Source organism: Mangifera indica, chromosome 1 (assembly GCF_011075055.1).
Source record: "Mangifera indica cultivar Alphonso chromosome 1, CATAS_Mindica_2.1, whole genome shotgun sequence".
Classification (NCBI taxonomy): domain Eukaryota; kingdom Viridiplantae; phylum Streptophyta; class Magnoliopsida; order Sapindales; family Anacardiaceae; genus Mangifera; species Mangifera indica.
Genome location: NC_058137.1, coordinates 3,594,900 through 3,611,090, shown reverse-complemented (window position 1 = coordinate 3,611,090; position 16,191 = coordinate 3,594,900). Strand labels below are relative to the sequence as shown.

General features: G+C 34.8%; 3 protein-coding genes across 4 annotated transcripts; 1 reads left to right on the top strand and 2 right to left on the bottom strand.

Moving 5' to 3' along the window:
- Positions 1–330: 330 nt before the first annotated feature.
- Positions 331–3,294, top strand: LOC123210770 (probable pectate lyase 12). The gene is made up of 5 exons (XM_044629247.1): positions 331–666; positions 983–1,443; positions 1,752–2,194; positions 2,643–2,851; positions 3,063–3,294. Exons 1-5 carry the CDS (start codon positions 512–514, stop codon positions 3,226–3,228), a joined length of 1,434 nt encoding a protein of 477 aa, XP_044485182.1. The 5' UTR covers positions 331–511; the 3' UTR covers positions 3,229–3,294.
- Positions 3,295–4,634: 1,340 nt separating this feature from the next.
- Positions 4,635–7,596, bottom strand: LOC123210778. The gene is made up of 4 exons (XM_044629258.1): positions 7,328–7,596; positions 7,133–7,243; positions 5,602–5,670; positions 4,635–4,985 (listed from the first exon to the last, which is right to left on the bottom strand). The coding sequence occupies exons 1-4, from the start codon at positions 7,469–7,471 to the stop codon at positions 4,935–4,937; spliced, it is 375 nt and encodes a 124-aa protein (XP_044485193.1). The 5' UTR covers positions 7,472–7,596; the 3' UTR covers positions 4,635–4,934.
- Positions 7,597–8,062: 466 nt separating this feature from the next.
- Positions 8,063–14,815, bottom strand: LOC123210754 (serine/threonine protein phosphatase 2A 57 kDa regulatory subunit B' beta isoform-like). 2 transcript variants are annotated; one of them, XM_044629227.1, is made up of 3 exons: positions 14,656–14,815; positions 13,310–14,481; positions 8,063–8,704 (listed from the first exon to the last, which is right to left on the bottom strand). In XM_044629227.1, exons 2-3 carry the CDS (start codon positions 14,471–14,473, stop codon positions 8,381–8,383), a joined length of 1,488 nt encoding a protein of 495 aa, XP_044485162.1. In that variant the 5' UTR covers positions 14,474–14,481; positions 14,656–14,815; the 3' UTR covers positions 8,063–8,380. The 2 variants fall into 2 exon arrangements, with proteins under 2 accessions (XP_044485162.1, XP_044485171.1); XM_044629236.1 differs by having other exon boundaries at positions 13,310–14,543; positions 14,656–14,813.
- Between the last annotated feature and the right edge of the window lie 1,376 nt (positions 14,816–16,191).

Here is a 16,191-nt window from a genome sequence, read left to right as displayed (position 1 = left end):
ACTGCACAGATATAATTCAAGAAATGATACTACTTGTCTAACATCCAACACACAAAAGACAAGTTTGTGCATAATGTTAATCTAAATCTATACTCTCGGAAGAAGTGGGATGTAAATTTCAAACTTGAAAAGAAAATTTATGAGAACTTTTTGAGTAATGTGGAATTATTAAGGCCTCCCTACACCCACAGAGAAAATTTGAGACCGCTTCCCCTGAGACTAGGCGTTCCCTCTCTCTCCCTAAGTTGCTTGTCTTTTATTTTTTAAAGCGAATCCCAAAAGTCCATTATTACCATGATTATAAATCAGCTCCTACAGGCTCACTCAAGACTGTAAGATGGATGAGTGAGAGAAACAAAAAAACACAAAAACAAAGTCATGTTTTCTTTTCTACTCATAAATCTTCACTGGTGCTCATTATTAAACAAAATCTTATAATGAAAATGCATGTTACCGAGCACTAAAGGGATACCAAACATCTCAGTCAATTCTTAAGACTGAACCAGCAAGCATGCCACAGCATTCTTCCACAACAATGTTTCGCAGCAACTGCATTGTCTTGATCTCTCTTTTGAGCTCATTTTTCCCACTTGGTAAAGCAATGCTCAACCTCACCTTGCCTACTCCCCACCCCAATCCCGAAGAAGTTGTTCAAGAACTTCACAGGTATAATGTCGCTCCACTATTGCACTCTTCACTGTAATTTTTTCATAGAACTCATTGTTTTTTTAGCATGTCTGATCTGGGTTCACCCTCCATTTTCCGTATAATTAAGTTGTCAAAATGTTCACATGATAGCCAAAGGCATTGCTTCATGCTTCCCTATGATAAACCTCAAGTTTCAGGCTTGCGAAGTATAAGTGCAGGACTTCTGTACTTCTTCTGACTATTTGAGCTCTGGGTTGTTCTGGCTGTCCTGCATTCTTTCATTTTTATTGTTATGCCTTTCTACTTCTAATGATTCCACATTTTTGCAATGCAGAAGAGTAAATGCTTCAATGTCAAGAAGGCAGACGCTACAAATTTCTGAAAAGGACCAATCTTCGTGCATTACTGGCAACCCCATAGACGACTGCTGGAAATGTGACCCAGACTGGGCCAATAACCGCCAGCGGCTAGCTGATTGCGCCATTGGGTTCGGCCAGTATGCAATGGGGGGCAAAAATGGTGAATACTATATTGTCACTGATTCTTCGGATGATGATGCTGTGACTCCAAAGCCAGGCACACTAAGATATGCTGTAATACAGACTCAACCTCTGTGGATAGTGTTCCCAAGCAACATGCACATAAAACTATCTCAGGAACTCATCTTTAATAGCTACAAGACCCTTGACGGTCGCGGCGCCAATGTCCACATTACCGGCGGTGGCTGCATTACACTGCAGTACATCAGCAATGTCATCATTCACAACATTCATGTTCACCACTGTGTGCAGTCAGGTAAGATTTTGCTGCAAGTTAAAAAACCTCAAATGATCCATCTTTTTCATGGGTAAGAAATCTTAAAGTAAATCCTCTCAAATCCATCCGCATTTCTCAGTGAAAACTGTAAAACAACATTATCTTGACTAAATACATTAAAACTGGAAGCTTTATTGCTTTGGATAAGCTTTAACACATTTGTATTTGAGGGGTCCAGAGAATAAGAATCCAATGCATTTAAAAGGAACTCCAAGATTTTACATTATTCTGAAAAGTCCCACCAGGATTAGAGTTTTTTCAATCAAATTTCTAAATTTGCGACACAGGGGAGGCTAATGTACGCTCGAGTCCAACGCATTTCGGGTGGAGAACAAAGTCGGACGGTGATGGGATCTCCATATTCGGGTCCAAAGACTTATGGATTGATCACTGTTCACTGTCTCACTGCAAGGACGGGCTGATTGATGCCGTGATGGGTTCCACAGGCATCACAATATCAAACAATTATTTTTCTCATCACAATGAAGTAATGCTGCTTGGTCACAGTGATGGCTACTTGCCGGACTCAGGAATGCAAGTGACAATAGCGTTTAATCACTTTGGGGAGAAGCTTGTGCAGAGAATGCCAAGATGCAGAAGGGGATACATTCATGTGGTGAACAATGATTATACAGAGTGGGAAATGTATGCCATTGGTGGTAGTGGAAATCCCACCATTAATAGCCAAGGAAATCGCTATAATGCACCTTCGAATCCCAATGCTAAGGAGGTATAGACCTAGTTTTTCTACGTGTTTTCTTTATGCTTTTTTGAAATTAATCGTCCACTAGAAATTGAATGTCCTACTGTCAAATCACCGAAAATTAAAGTTTTTTCAAGGTGGGTTCCCACTTGAAATTTGAAGAAGAAGCTTATAGCATTGTCTAATGTAAACTAATTATGAAACACTGTTCAGAAAAAGGAAAATTTTCATTGATTGCAGAAGCAGTAACTAGCTTCTGGGATTTTATTTGTATTTAATCAAAGCGTCTGCAGTTAAACCAAGCCTTAACGGTAAATACTAGCATAGCATAGGAATAAAGGATAGAATGTGATAAACAAAGGAATTATGATCATAAGCTGAGCTTTTAAAGATCCTGGAACACTGATCAATCGCAAGTCTTTATTTGAGAAGGTAAAAAAGTTGAAGTTAATAGATATACGTGATTGTGGTGCAGGTGACAAAGAGAGTTGATACAGCTGAGGGAGAATGGAAGGGATGGAATTGGAGATCAGAAGGAGACATACTGGTGAATGGTGCATTTTTTGTGGCATCAGGTGCCGGAGTTGAGGTGAAATATGAAAAAGCTTATAGTGTGGAGCCTAAATCAGCTGATCTTATCGTGCAGCTCACTTGGCATGCTGGTGTTCTTGGTGTTGGTGGCAGGTAAACACTAATTTTTACTTCCTCTTTTCCTCTTTTCTTGCTTTTCTTACTTTTTCTTTTTCTCTCTTTTCCTCCCTTTTTCTTTTTCTACATTTTTCAGCCCCTCAGCTTTTGGAATTATCACTACTTACCCATCATTTGTAATTTTTAGCTCAACTAAGTTCAAAGATGTTTGTGATACTGATTTTATGTGTGATGGATGAATGAGCAGGGACAACAACCTGGGAATGTGGAGCAGAGGACCCGGTGATGAAACCAAATTCGGGTCAGGAAGCAGAAAGCAAATGATGCCTTTCTCAACTTCTGCTTTAATTGCATTGTCTTGCTTCTTATTCTTGTATTCTTCAACCTGGGAAAAGTTTAATGTGATCTGTTAGTTCTTGTAGACACAACTTTGGACAATTTAAGCAAGAACTTCCTCAAGGTTTGATCTGTTTCGCAAATTAGACAAGATGAACATGAACTCAAGAGATTTTTTAACAAACCAGTAGTACTATTGAGTATTCTCAAATCCAAAATTACATAACCTTTTAATCATTATTATGAGGGTCCAGTGAACAACTGTAAGCATAAGGACTTGGATTAGTAAGGCTAATAAGATTTCAATTATTTAGATTAATTAATCTATGATCCAAGTAATCTCCCCCCTTCTGATCAAAAGATCCTAGAGGGAGATTTTGTGTAACAAATATTATTAATAGCTCAGCACCTGAAATTCTCAATGGATATGATTTATGAAAAGAATCTTGCTTGTTACCCCAGTGTTTATGAAGTTGAAGGATGATTTATTCCTCAATGCTTATATCACCATGTTTAACATTGGGACAAAGATAGTTCACCCATCGCAACCTGCAACTCTTACCACTCCTCTTTAGATCTGCAGGCTGAAAAAAAATTGACAAATTAGATCATTTGTTTCATGAAATAGCAGAATCGTCTGTTACTTCCATCCATCTAATTTTTGATCCGATGCTCTAGCTAAGCAATCCCATAAGGGTCACAGAAGTTATCACTCGTCATCTTCCTCATGCCAAGGCCCCTTGTGCAAATTGTCTCCTTGCATAGCCGCTTGGTAAGCATTACTGTTGTGAACTGTGACAAACTTAAGAGAGGTTGGAGCCTTCCTATACAAGCTGAAATATGTTGGGTAAAGAAAGCAAAAGAAACAGTGAGGTCATCATTCAATGTATGGATGGAGTTCTTTCTCCCCTCTTTGCATCATTAACTGGCTTTACATGCAGGGGTTACTTCTACTACAAACTTCTACTATGGCATATGCGGATAGCTAGTGTACCTGCCAATTATTAAAACATATGCAATATTTTATTAAATTATTCACTAATAAAGAAAAAAGAGACATTATATGGATAGGAGTTTTAGGCATAAGACCAGAATTTGAATCTCCATCTAGATTTCCTCCGTCGCTTCATCAGATAGTTCCATCCCACTTATCATATATCGTCTCCCTTATCTCTTTGAATGGAGTGTTGACTGGCCGAGAGGAAAGCTCATCTTCTTAATTAGTTTCTCGGCCTAATACCTAGAACAGCTCCCAACTAGAAGAGTTTTGGTTCCTTTCAATAGTACATTAGAGCAGTTAATGAACTGGGAGACATAATTAGCCAATGCACCGCATTTTTTAAAATAGCAATTTGGGATAAACAGTATTATTCATTTGTGTTCACTTCTTTCAGTGTGTCAATGAGTACATATATAAACCAGAAGCAGCATATCCATCAGACATGAACAATGCTATGCATGCAGCTCTTTAAAAATGTGAAAATTAAAAGAAAAAATATAATATTTATTCAAAATTAAGATATTATACAGATCTTCGTTTCCAGTCATAGTATATAAGTCCACAAGACAAAATTTATGCAGCCAAAAACACTGAAGAAACTTAAACCTCCATATGTCTACATCCACTTTTCAAGAAATTGTTTGATCTAAAAGAAAAGAAATTTAGTGCAGAAGAAAATGTTATCTGCAGTCACTCTGTTCGGCTAGACTTCTGCATAACAAGAATGATTCAGAATACTCAGGCAGCAGTTGTGCTCTCTTAACAAATAAAACTCTTGAGCAACTACCGATCTATGAAGGATTTGTTCATGAGGCTGACTGCATCATCCATAAACTGCATACAGAGCAACAATAAAATTGATTATGAAACTCCACTGGCTATGCAAATTTGCATGCTTTATATATGAAAGAAGACAGCAAACAAATTCACAAAAAGCATTAAAAAATCAACACACAAATGAGATGCATATCATGCATGTTTACTTGCAGTCAGGGTTAGGATTCCAATTAGGTTAATGATCTCATTCTATTACTAGACTGAAACTGTGTTAGATTATAGTTGATATTTTATAGACAGATGCCTGAAGACCAACTGAATCAGCTAAGGTCTGCTAAACCATACAGGTATATAAGATCAGCCAGCTAATCAATCAGGGAGGAATGATAATCACTCAAACACTAGTCAGCCTAAAATCACATGCAGATATATTTGTACTGAGCCAAAGTTGAAGGATATCACATCAGATGGGATCAAAGAAAGAGTGTTCTACAGACTGGTTCTTTTTTATTCACATCAAGCGACCTAACACCTTATTCAGAGTTCTACAATTCAATACACGAGAATAATCATACAATCTTCACCCAGAATGAATATGAAATACATAGAATATGTTTGCTTGAAAAAACGTTAAGAAAGACCAAAAAGAGAATCTAAAATTATGGAGAGTTACCTTTCCAAGCAGCTTAAGTTCTCTTCCAACTGGTTCTAAAAATTTAAGGTCAACTTCAATTGGCCAAACCTGCCATATACAAGAAAGGAAAAACATGTAAGGATGAAACAGAAAACATATGAGGAAAAAATAAAAGGAAAAATAGGAACAGCACTTTTCAATGATATACACTTGACCAAGAAATAAAAGGAGGCCATGCCATCATAATAAGAACCATGAAAGACCAGTGTATTTAGGTTCTCCCTATCAAACTGCATTATGTAGGATAACTCACATTCTCTTCATAAAAGCATTAAACTAAAAGTCTAAGCATAAGAAGCAACTACAACCTTTAAAATGAAAATAGTATAATTTATAAAATAACCACAAAAAACAAAAAGAGAACCATGCATTCACATCTGTTACAAAAACAAGTGGATGTTCCACAGAAGGAAAACAAAAAATTTCTTAAATGACCACCAAATCAAAGGTTTCAATGCTCTTTCTAAACATATATCAAATTTCCTTCAAGTAACAGTCACATATTTCTGCATTTGCACCACCAAATAAACAAGAGGCACCAACAACAAATCAATATCAGGAATAACAGCAAAGCAGCAACAAATAATAACAAAATCTTATTTCAAGGTATTTTTATCTTACCATAACATGTATATTCAATTACACGTTAAATGGTCTTTTTTACAAGTTCAATATTGTCCATATATCAATTGCTTGCATCAGATGTAAAAGCTAATTCATGTTGCAAACGGATCCAGTAGTCGGAAACTAAACAATGCAAGATTTTATTAAGCATAATTCTCTCTTCTCCAAGCAATATGAACAGGAATACAGTAATTTGAGTGCTACATGTGCCTCTATTAGTCTTCAATAATCTCACTGAAATTTCCTGTACAAAAATTGAGAAGGATATAACAAATACACAGCACAAAGGCCTCTTGCCTTGATGTGCAAAATAGGGAGCTGAGAACAAAAGAACATTTAGCAATGAATCTTTGTTCCTCTGTGTTCTGAGTTAATTGTCCACAAACAAGAGCGACATAAGAGTGTAGTTATTACAACTGCCAACATAACTGTTATTTCGTGCTATTGTAAGACTTCCCTATCATATTTCGTCTTTGTTCATCTTAATTGATAATTAACTTGGAACATAGAAAACAAAAGAAAAAAGATAGAACTATGCTCTTTTGTTCTCTGTTTTCAACAGTACAAATTGAGGGAAGAGACCTCTGAATTGTGAATTTATTATACACCCCCATGAATTTCGCATAGGAAATTTTCTGATGAGACTATAAAGACTAAAAGAGGCACCTCTCAAATGACAAAAATTTAATCTTGCTTATATTGCTTGGAGAAGAGATACGCTTAATTAAAAAATTTCTGCACTATCCATGTCATAGCAATAAAAATGGCCAAAGAAGGATAACAGTGAAGCTATGATTTCGTTAACACAAGAAGGTTAATAATATGTAGAACATATTAAGTTTAAAAATAAAATAATAACAAAAGAAGATTGAAAGAGAAGAAGCACCTTGAGACCGAGTAATCTGATGGGTTTAATTTGTCCAGGGACGATGCAGTCAGGACCAGCTGCTTCAACAATAGCATCCATAGCCAACCCAGTTCCTACAGGATTAGGATGCTGCAATAAAATAAAAATATAAAACCCACATCAAATTGATGCATATAATAAATAAGTTATAAAAGCTTTAAAGATAACAGGCACCTGGGAGATGGAAAGGGCGTAATTAGAATAAGGAGTATTGGGAAGACGAACAATAGGAGAGTGATGGATTTTGGGAATAGGTTTCCCAGAGGATTGCCTCCAAGGCGCATCCTTTTGGAGTGCAGCCCCTCCTTTTTTCGACATTAAAGCTCCAATTGAGTAGTTGTGCCGTGCTGTGTTGTGTTGGGGATTAGATGAGAAAATAAGAAAGCAAGTGATTGGATGTTGACGGAGTTCTAGAACTAAAGGATTTTCCCCACTTCTATTTCTATCCCAGATATATAATAATATTATTGTGTGGCTGGCTTTAACCACTTGATGGCAAAGACTGGTGGGAAGATGATCAAAATTAGAGGAATTCAAACTAAATTGAACAGCCTTTTAAGGATCAGACACACAAAACTAATACATACATTATGTTTGGACGAAATTACCCGGAAACAAATATGAAATAAATTTATTTTTCACGATTGAAATCACATATAAATTATACGTATTCACTCGTGTATTGATAAAAATGGACAAGCTCCATCTACCCAACTCACACGATTCGCCATCCTCAATTCTCCCACGTAACCCATAAACCATAAACAAAATTTCGTGCTGTCTATATTCACTGTTCCGAAAAGCCACATAATTGCGGCTCTTCAAAGCCACCCATTATTAATATCTATAATTTCACATAATTTATCCGAAAATAACAATTCTAATTTACAAGTGATAATACAAACTGGGTGACTCAATTTTTTTTTTTTTTTGGTTTTGTATAGGAGCAAATATGGGTGAACAAAATTACAACATATCCTTTAGAAATAATTCTTAATCAGCAGCATCATACTAACAAATTCCACACTGGTTAAATTACATATTATGCTGCTGCTGTTTTCTGATATCTTTAATGAGATAATATATATATATATATATATATTAAAGAGAATAAAATTTTAGAGGGGAAAAAAAATGTCACCAAAACAGGGATGAGCTATCCATTGTCATCTTTACTGTCTAACCATCCATGTTTTTAGGATGGGCCATCTGACTCACAGCAATCAGTTAGGCCGTAACCATATACTCTCCCCCTCTCTCAGCTGCCACATCTGCCAGCCTCTTCCATGTCAACTCTCGCTGTTCTTCCATCTCTTTGGCCCTCGACTGTTTCTCTGTATACTGAATCTGGCACTCTTCAAATAATTCCATATCCATTTCCAAGAACATCTTCCGAACATTAACAGTTAGCCCATGGACTGCCTGGTTCCAATGACTCTGGATATTCTTCTCCACTGCCTCAAAAATGATAGGTAATATGACATTCCTGTTTTGGGCGATTAAGCTCACGATGTGCTCATTATTCCACAAAAAGAGGGCTCGTTCTGCAACCTGCAGTGCAAACTACCTAAGCAAAACTTTAAAGAAAACTATTAACTACAAAATTCAAGAGTACCTTTATCACCATACATACAATCCCCACACTTCTAATACACATAGAAGCTAAAACCTAAACCTCATTTCCTTTAAAGAAAATCCTCCACAACACTATGACTTAATTAATGAATTAGAAAATATTGAAAAACATGTACTAAACCACATCATATATATTAGGGGCTAATAAAACACTCTCCAACTATATTATCCTCAAGTGCTCCTGAGAAATCTTCATCACGGTCAACTGCAATAAAACAAACAATCCAAACCTACTTAGGCCATAAAACAAACAACTACGAGCCCAGCCAGTTCATTTAAGGAACTCATCAAGAAAACATATGCTTCACTCTTCCAGAGCAATCCTTCCAGTCCAAGCTAACAGGACTTAGTGATTGAGGATAAAGGAGTACAATAGCACTAAATGCACTATTATCTGAAACACAATGTTGACGAATAATGCAAGAGACCATCCTGTTAACTGAGCCAAAGGATTGAGATCTAAAGGAGGCTGTAAAGTTAGAATAAAGCTAATGAACAAAGCCACAGGAATTTTCTTAAGAATTCATATAGTGGCCAATAAAGTCATAAGCATATTAAATATTTATTGAGAAGAAACAGAAATCTATCCATCCTTCATAGAAGGTATTAAGAATGTATCCTCACAAATGGGAAATAGGAATATTCAATGCAGAATGGGGAAGAAAAGTTATAAGAGAAAAAATAAAATGAACATATGAGTTTACTGTTGTATTCTTCATAGCCTGTTATCAAATGGGGGCAGCACAAAATAAATATGAAATTAAAAAAAAAAAATCTGACCAGAATCACAAGCACCAAAGACCAGTGACAACTCCATTTGAGAATTAAAAAGGAGTAACTACTTTAAAGTAGATGCTAAAAGCAAATAAAAACAAGAGAATGCAAAGGGTAAAACTACAGTCGAGATCTCCTGTAAACCCCATAATAGTTGCTTTTGGAATAACCAAGAAAGCCTAGAATCAATTCATCCCTTCTCATGGTTTGTATCTTTCTGTGAATCATTAAATATATTTTTGTGTCCTCACACTACCAGGACACTTAGGGTGCGTTTGGTTAAGGGTTTTTAAGAGTATCTTGGTAATCTATTTTTTATTCCCTTGTTTGGTTTGTCAGTAATAAAAAATTACAGTAATCTTCTATTACCAATGCGGACGTGACAGGTAATATAGGTGGTAATCTAATTACCACCTTCACCTTAGGTATTTAAAGATTACTAGGGTAATCTTGAGTTTATTATAGAAAAATTATTATTTATTAATTTTTTTTTATAAAAATAAATTTATTTTTAATTAATATGACAAATAATATAAAAAATATTTTAAAATATTTATATTCAAACGCATTTAAGTAAAATAATTTATTAGTAATCTTTTATTACCTTTAACCAAATACAATAATTATTTATACCTATCAAATTTTATCAAACATAGTAATCATTTATACCCAGTAATCTTTTAAGTACTCTATCTGCAAGGTAATTTTTCTATTTTAGTAATCAAACATTACCCAAACCAAATGTCTCCTTAGTACCTAATTACTCGCTCTTCCATCTCTTTGCCTAAATTTATAGAATATCATAAAATTGTCTTGTTTACCATATAAATGCAGTTTCTATACCCTAATAATGCAATGTTTACAAAAGCTTGGAACCTGAACGTATGGCTAAAAATATTATCTATGGTAACAATCCATAGTGCATAATGTACTAAAGTTCAATGTTTATACCAGTTTAAATGTCTGGTGTTTTAGAAACATGAACATAAAATAATAGGACCTAGAAGATTTAGTTTTATATCTAGCTATTTTGATAAATTCTTGTCACGGATTCGTGAACTAGCAGTTTAGGTAGAAATACTGTCTTTATGAGAGACTGTTAAAGACAAATTGTAACTTAGCTATTTTGATAAATTCTTAACCAGGATTCATGAACTGGAGATTTCAACAGAAGTATATAATCTTTGGAAAGAGGTTGCAGGAATGGATAGTAACTTTTGATCTTATAGAGCATACAACAATTTTCATGGTTGAAAAAAATAAAAATAATTTTTCTAGAAAGCTAAATAAATTCAATATCCCAAAGTTTTGTAGCAAACAGATTGGTTCTCACTTCCAGTCTCCCAAAATTTTACATAACTGGGAGACTTATAATTCTGACTATTTGATCCAATAGTCAGAACTCAGAAGTCAATCAACAAGGACAACCCTTGCGAAACAAATTTGTCCAAGTTACATGTCAAATCAATAATTTTTTTCATTAAATGTGTCATACACTTCACAGTTGTTTATGGAATGTGGGATAAAACCAATCCAAGTCTTATCCTCATTTCATAGTCTGATGACATGGACATACCATGGCAGTAGAGATATGGTACCCACAGGCTCTAGCAACATTCTATTCGCAAGGTGTTTGTAATCCCATCCTGAAAACTCTTTTCATCTTCTCAAGTTAACAGATGCTTTCACCTAATTTTTCTCTTTCTATCTTTCATAGACCATTACCAATTTCTTTCTTCTGAGCCATGAAGTATCAAAGAAGAAACATGTTTCTTTCTCATGTTCAATTCTTTTTTATTAATTTATTATTTTCTCCTAAAATAACTTTTTTGAAATTTTTTTCTTATAATGTGTTGTCTCTTTTCTTATTCTTCACATGTTTTGTGATTACAATGTTGATGTCACCTACAAAATGTTACCAGACTCATTGCATCATGTAGAGGAGCAAGATATCATTTATCAAAACAAAGAGATGAATATGCACCTGTTAACCTAAAGGAATAGAATATTGTTTTGACTATGTCAAGACACATCATTCTGCCCAGTAAAATATAGTCAGATAAAAAGTAAAAAACTTTTTGTCTTCTACATTAACCATGGTGAGAAAGAAAAAAAAAGCAATCCAATGGGAGTATCATATTAATAAATTTTGAGAGCTATGCAGATCATAATAATACTGGGCAAATAACTGCATCAGAGCAATGGTCTTCAAAGAAGGATAACTTGGCATTACAAATGTTTGATGCATGGAGAGAAAACCATGACAATTAGAACTTATGTGTTTATGCTGTAATTTAATATTGAACCTTATTGTATGTGTGCTTTTACAATGGTCTATATTTGTTCAGATGTCTCCTCTAAATTTTGATCAGTGCTTAATTGATGGTCTAAATTTTTTTTTCTCTTTTTTTGATCCATGTGCATGTTACAGTTTACTTTGAATTTCTATTTTAACTTAATATCGTAAAGCCACGTGTTAACTACAATCATGTTCATAAATGAATGTTGCACCAGACACTGCAACAAACAAAACAATGACTGAAAAAACATGTCTTGGCAAATGGTAAGAAAAAGAAGAAGATGATGCTTCAATAACACTGTCGGGACAAAAGGAGGCAAATGATGGACATCTTAACTGTGAATTATATAGATAGAACAATAAAACAAATAGAGCATTCCAACATATACAATCAAAACAAAGCCCCAACTCAATAAACAAAAATAACAAAAAAAATCAACTTACTTCAAAATACAGAGATAAATTAATCTAAAAGGAAACAAAAGTGAAAAGAGCGAAAGGCCTAGTTTCTCTCCTGATACTTAACAGCTTGGACTAAAATAGCTCCAAGTGAAAAAATTGAAATGGATGAGAAAAGAATTAAAAATAAAAAAGACGGCATTTATTAATAATTAAATTATTTGACAAACAACCCACCAACCTTGTTTTTTGTTGAGAATAATTTTGACTTCTGACATTCAATCGTCAAAGTAGGACAAGTTACACAAATATCTGAATCTATGAGATCAAACATGAGAACCATAGTGTATGTAAACATTAAAAAATAACACTAAAAAATTAATGAAAAAAATAGCTATCAAAGGCACGTAACAAACTTTGAAATTTTTATTGTTTCAAAATTTAACTTTATATATAAAACTCTCCATAGTTTTTCCTCAAATCTCCCCCTCTACTTATCTTAGTCAAACAATTTCTCTCACCCCACAACTTGATAAGTTACCAAAATCAGTAATTGGTGACAACCAGAATTAAAAATCTAAAAGATCAGCTAAAAGAGGGGACCACCAAATCATAGAAGAAACAAAAGCACTGTGTATATGCTGAACAGTTAGACTACAATACAGCACTAAGACCTCTTCACCATGATTAGCAACTATGGTAAAGATATGGGAAACACAGAAAAAACACTCTGAACTTCTCCTAGAGATAACCAACACATTTCCAGATACTCTCTTTAGAATGCAGATTTAAAATGATAATCAAATTTGTCTGATTCCAAACAAAGAATCACAATCACTTTCACCAGCAATACTAACAAAAAATGTCAAAATTTTCGACCCAACAAGTTATTAAGCAACAAAAACTCCACATATTGCAATAAGGGAATCCAAAATATATATATATATATATAAAAACATGACTCCACAAGAAAATGATCAGAAACTGAAAATTCATGACTATGCAAACAAAACTGCAGGCTCTTCAAAAGTTAACAGTTGTTGCCAAACCTGAAAATGAGCACTATTAAGGCAGCGGGCAATCTGTCTAAAAAGAGGAACCATACAGCGCTGAAATTCAGCAGCCTGTGTAGCTTCTAGCACTTCTTCAAGTTCCCCAAGAAAGAGAACTTCCTTCTGACAATTAGTCACAGGCCAGTACTTCAACAACCCTCTAATAACTGCATCAGCCAGCTTGTAATCCTTTTCAACAAACTGGGTAATACAATAAGACAGTTGCTGATGATACATAGCAATGGGTTTGGGTTTATGTAATGGTATAAGTGCTCGAACAAGGAATAACTTATGTTCTTCTTTCATTGGCAATGCAAACCCATTAATTATACTGCCAAGAATCTCTAAAAGCTCACCAATACCACTATGCCTCTCAGTCTCATATATAAATCGATAGAATATATTATTAATTGCCTTTCTAACAAAGGGACGATGAACCATAAACTTGCCATAAATCCGATGCAGAATAGTTTTCAAATACTCTCTTTCTCGTGGGTCCTCAGAATCAAACAAATCAAGCAATTTTAACACAAATGAATGATCGATATACCTCTTGGCAATCTTAGTATCTGTATCAGAAGACACAACATATCTCAAAAGCAACTCATAAACAAGCTGCAAATGAGGCCAAGATGGTTCCAAATACGGTTCTTCATCTTCCGGATCACCCACTTCTTGCCCTGTGTTTTCATGAGAGGCCGGAGGCAGACATCTAAATAAATTAATCGAAATCATTTTAATCATTTCCTCTTGACAAGTCTCAGTGATTTTACCCGACCCGGATTGAATAAAATCAACAAGCTCCAGTAACGTCTGTCTCTTAATCTCCTTTTCACGAACACTTTTCGTAGTATCCCAAAAATCCAATAAAAAACAACAAACTTGAAGTTTTCGCAAAAACAAATTCTGCCGATCAGAAACTGGCACGTCACGAAAGAGCGGCAGCGATTCTATGCTAACCATAGGTGGGGGAGTCGCCACCACCATCCCTGCCCCACCGGGGCTCGGAATCTGTTGACCCGGCCCGACCCGAGAAGCATGATTTACTACCACATTTAAGCCCGGGTTTCGACCCGCAGGCGGAGTGAATACGTAAAGAGACGTATCGTTAGGATCCGATTTGGAGGGCTTTCGCGCTCCTTTTATGATCTTCTTCAACATTGAAAACCCTAATTTTTGGAACCACAAACAGACGAATGTTGTTATATTGTGATTGGTCGGAGCCTATGAACTTGGATGGATCGACGTGCATGTATACAAAGGAAAATAAAATTTATTGAATAAAATTTAGGATTGAATTAATTAGCAGTGGATCTGAGAGAGAAATTAGCGAAGAAGAGTACCGGTATTTGCAGACTCATGACCGTTGATTCAACGAGGCAGAAAGCCAGATCACCGGAATGCCGGTCACCTGATTAATCGGACGGCAGAGATCAAAGAGAAAGAAAAAGTGACATAGGCAGTGAGGAGAGTGGTCATTTTTTTTAAATATTAGTTTTAATTTTTTATCGTGTGCAAAATGGCTCATTGTTATCAATCAGGCTTCTTACTTCCAGGTGGCTGATTTGGCAGATCAGGTCCCACAACATAATTGTTGAATTTTGCTGTTTAAGATAAGATGTTGTTGACTTATGTTGAAATTGAGGATGTGTATTAAATGTGATGTCATGTTAAGATGGAAGCATTTTGTTATTTTTTTCTAAATTATTTGTCTCCCAACTATTATTATGCAACTGATTATTCTATTTTCACTAACATGCCTTTGATAAGTATAACTGCTAGTCTTTAAATTACTATACATACATACATATATATATATATAATCCACTCCAATGTGATAGGTTAAAATATACAATAAAAATAAGAGTCGTTTTTTAATATTTTATAACGTAAACATTATAACAGATTAAATTATTTGTTTTTTTCTCTGTGAAAATAAAAAAAAAGGAAAAAAGAAAAAGTCATATAGCATAGGAGACAAATCTTTATAAATTGTAAAAGCGGGTTTGATTACTCGAATTTGTTCTCGTATCTTTGCGTCCCAAATGATACGCATATTCAATTCAAGTGTTCATCGATCAAATGGATTCATATACTTATAGGAGAGTAGGTGGATGGGAATGGGGGTGTGTTGAGATAAGGGGTACTATAGTTTTGTTAGCACATTTGTTTTGGGTATAAAGGGTCATAAGTTTGAATCTTGTTACCTCGACGTGGTATTATCAAGGGCCAAAGTGTAAAACTTTGCAGCCTATCCGGATGTACATAAAAAAAAAATTATAATGGAACGTGTTATGTGGAAAGGTAGAAATGCCACTTAACACTAACATTTCCCTACGTTAATGTTGAAATATTGGATTAAGTCAACATAAATGAGATTTACTATAAGACTAGATAACTTGATGCTAGAAATTTCAAAGCATGACTATAACTTTTGGGTTGATCAACACCCCATATTAGATGTTGCGGTGACTTTGATATAATGCAGAAGTGTAGAGGTAGGTGATGGCTATGGTTATAGATAGCAGCGAAAATTGTTGTGAATAATTTTGGCAAATTCCCTCATTTTAAGGATGGAATATGTTCATGTGGTGCATAATAAATTAGTCATGTAACTTTCAGAGACTTAAAGATCTTCTTTGTTCTTATCATCAGTTTTATTTAATTTAATTTAATTTAATTTAATTTAATTTATTATCCCACCACTCATTTTCACTTTGTCAATCTCATATTTATTATGCTTTTAAATCTAAAATAAGAATAACTAAACTATAATTTGTTAAATTTATGTATGGTGCCTCTAGTCTATAGGTATCACACCTAACGACAATCAATAGAGACTTTGGAAGCCTCTACAAAACCGTATTTGCAAGTCTTGT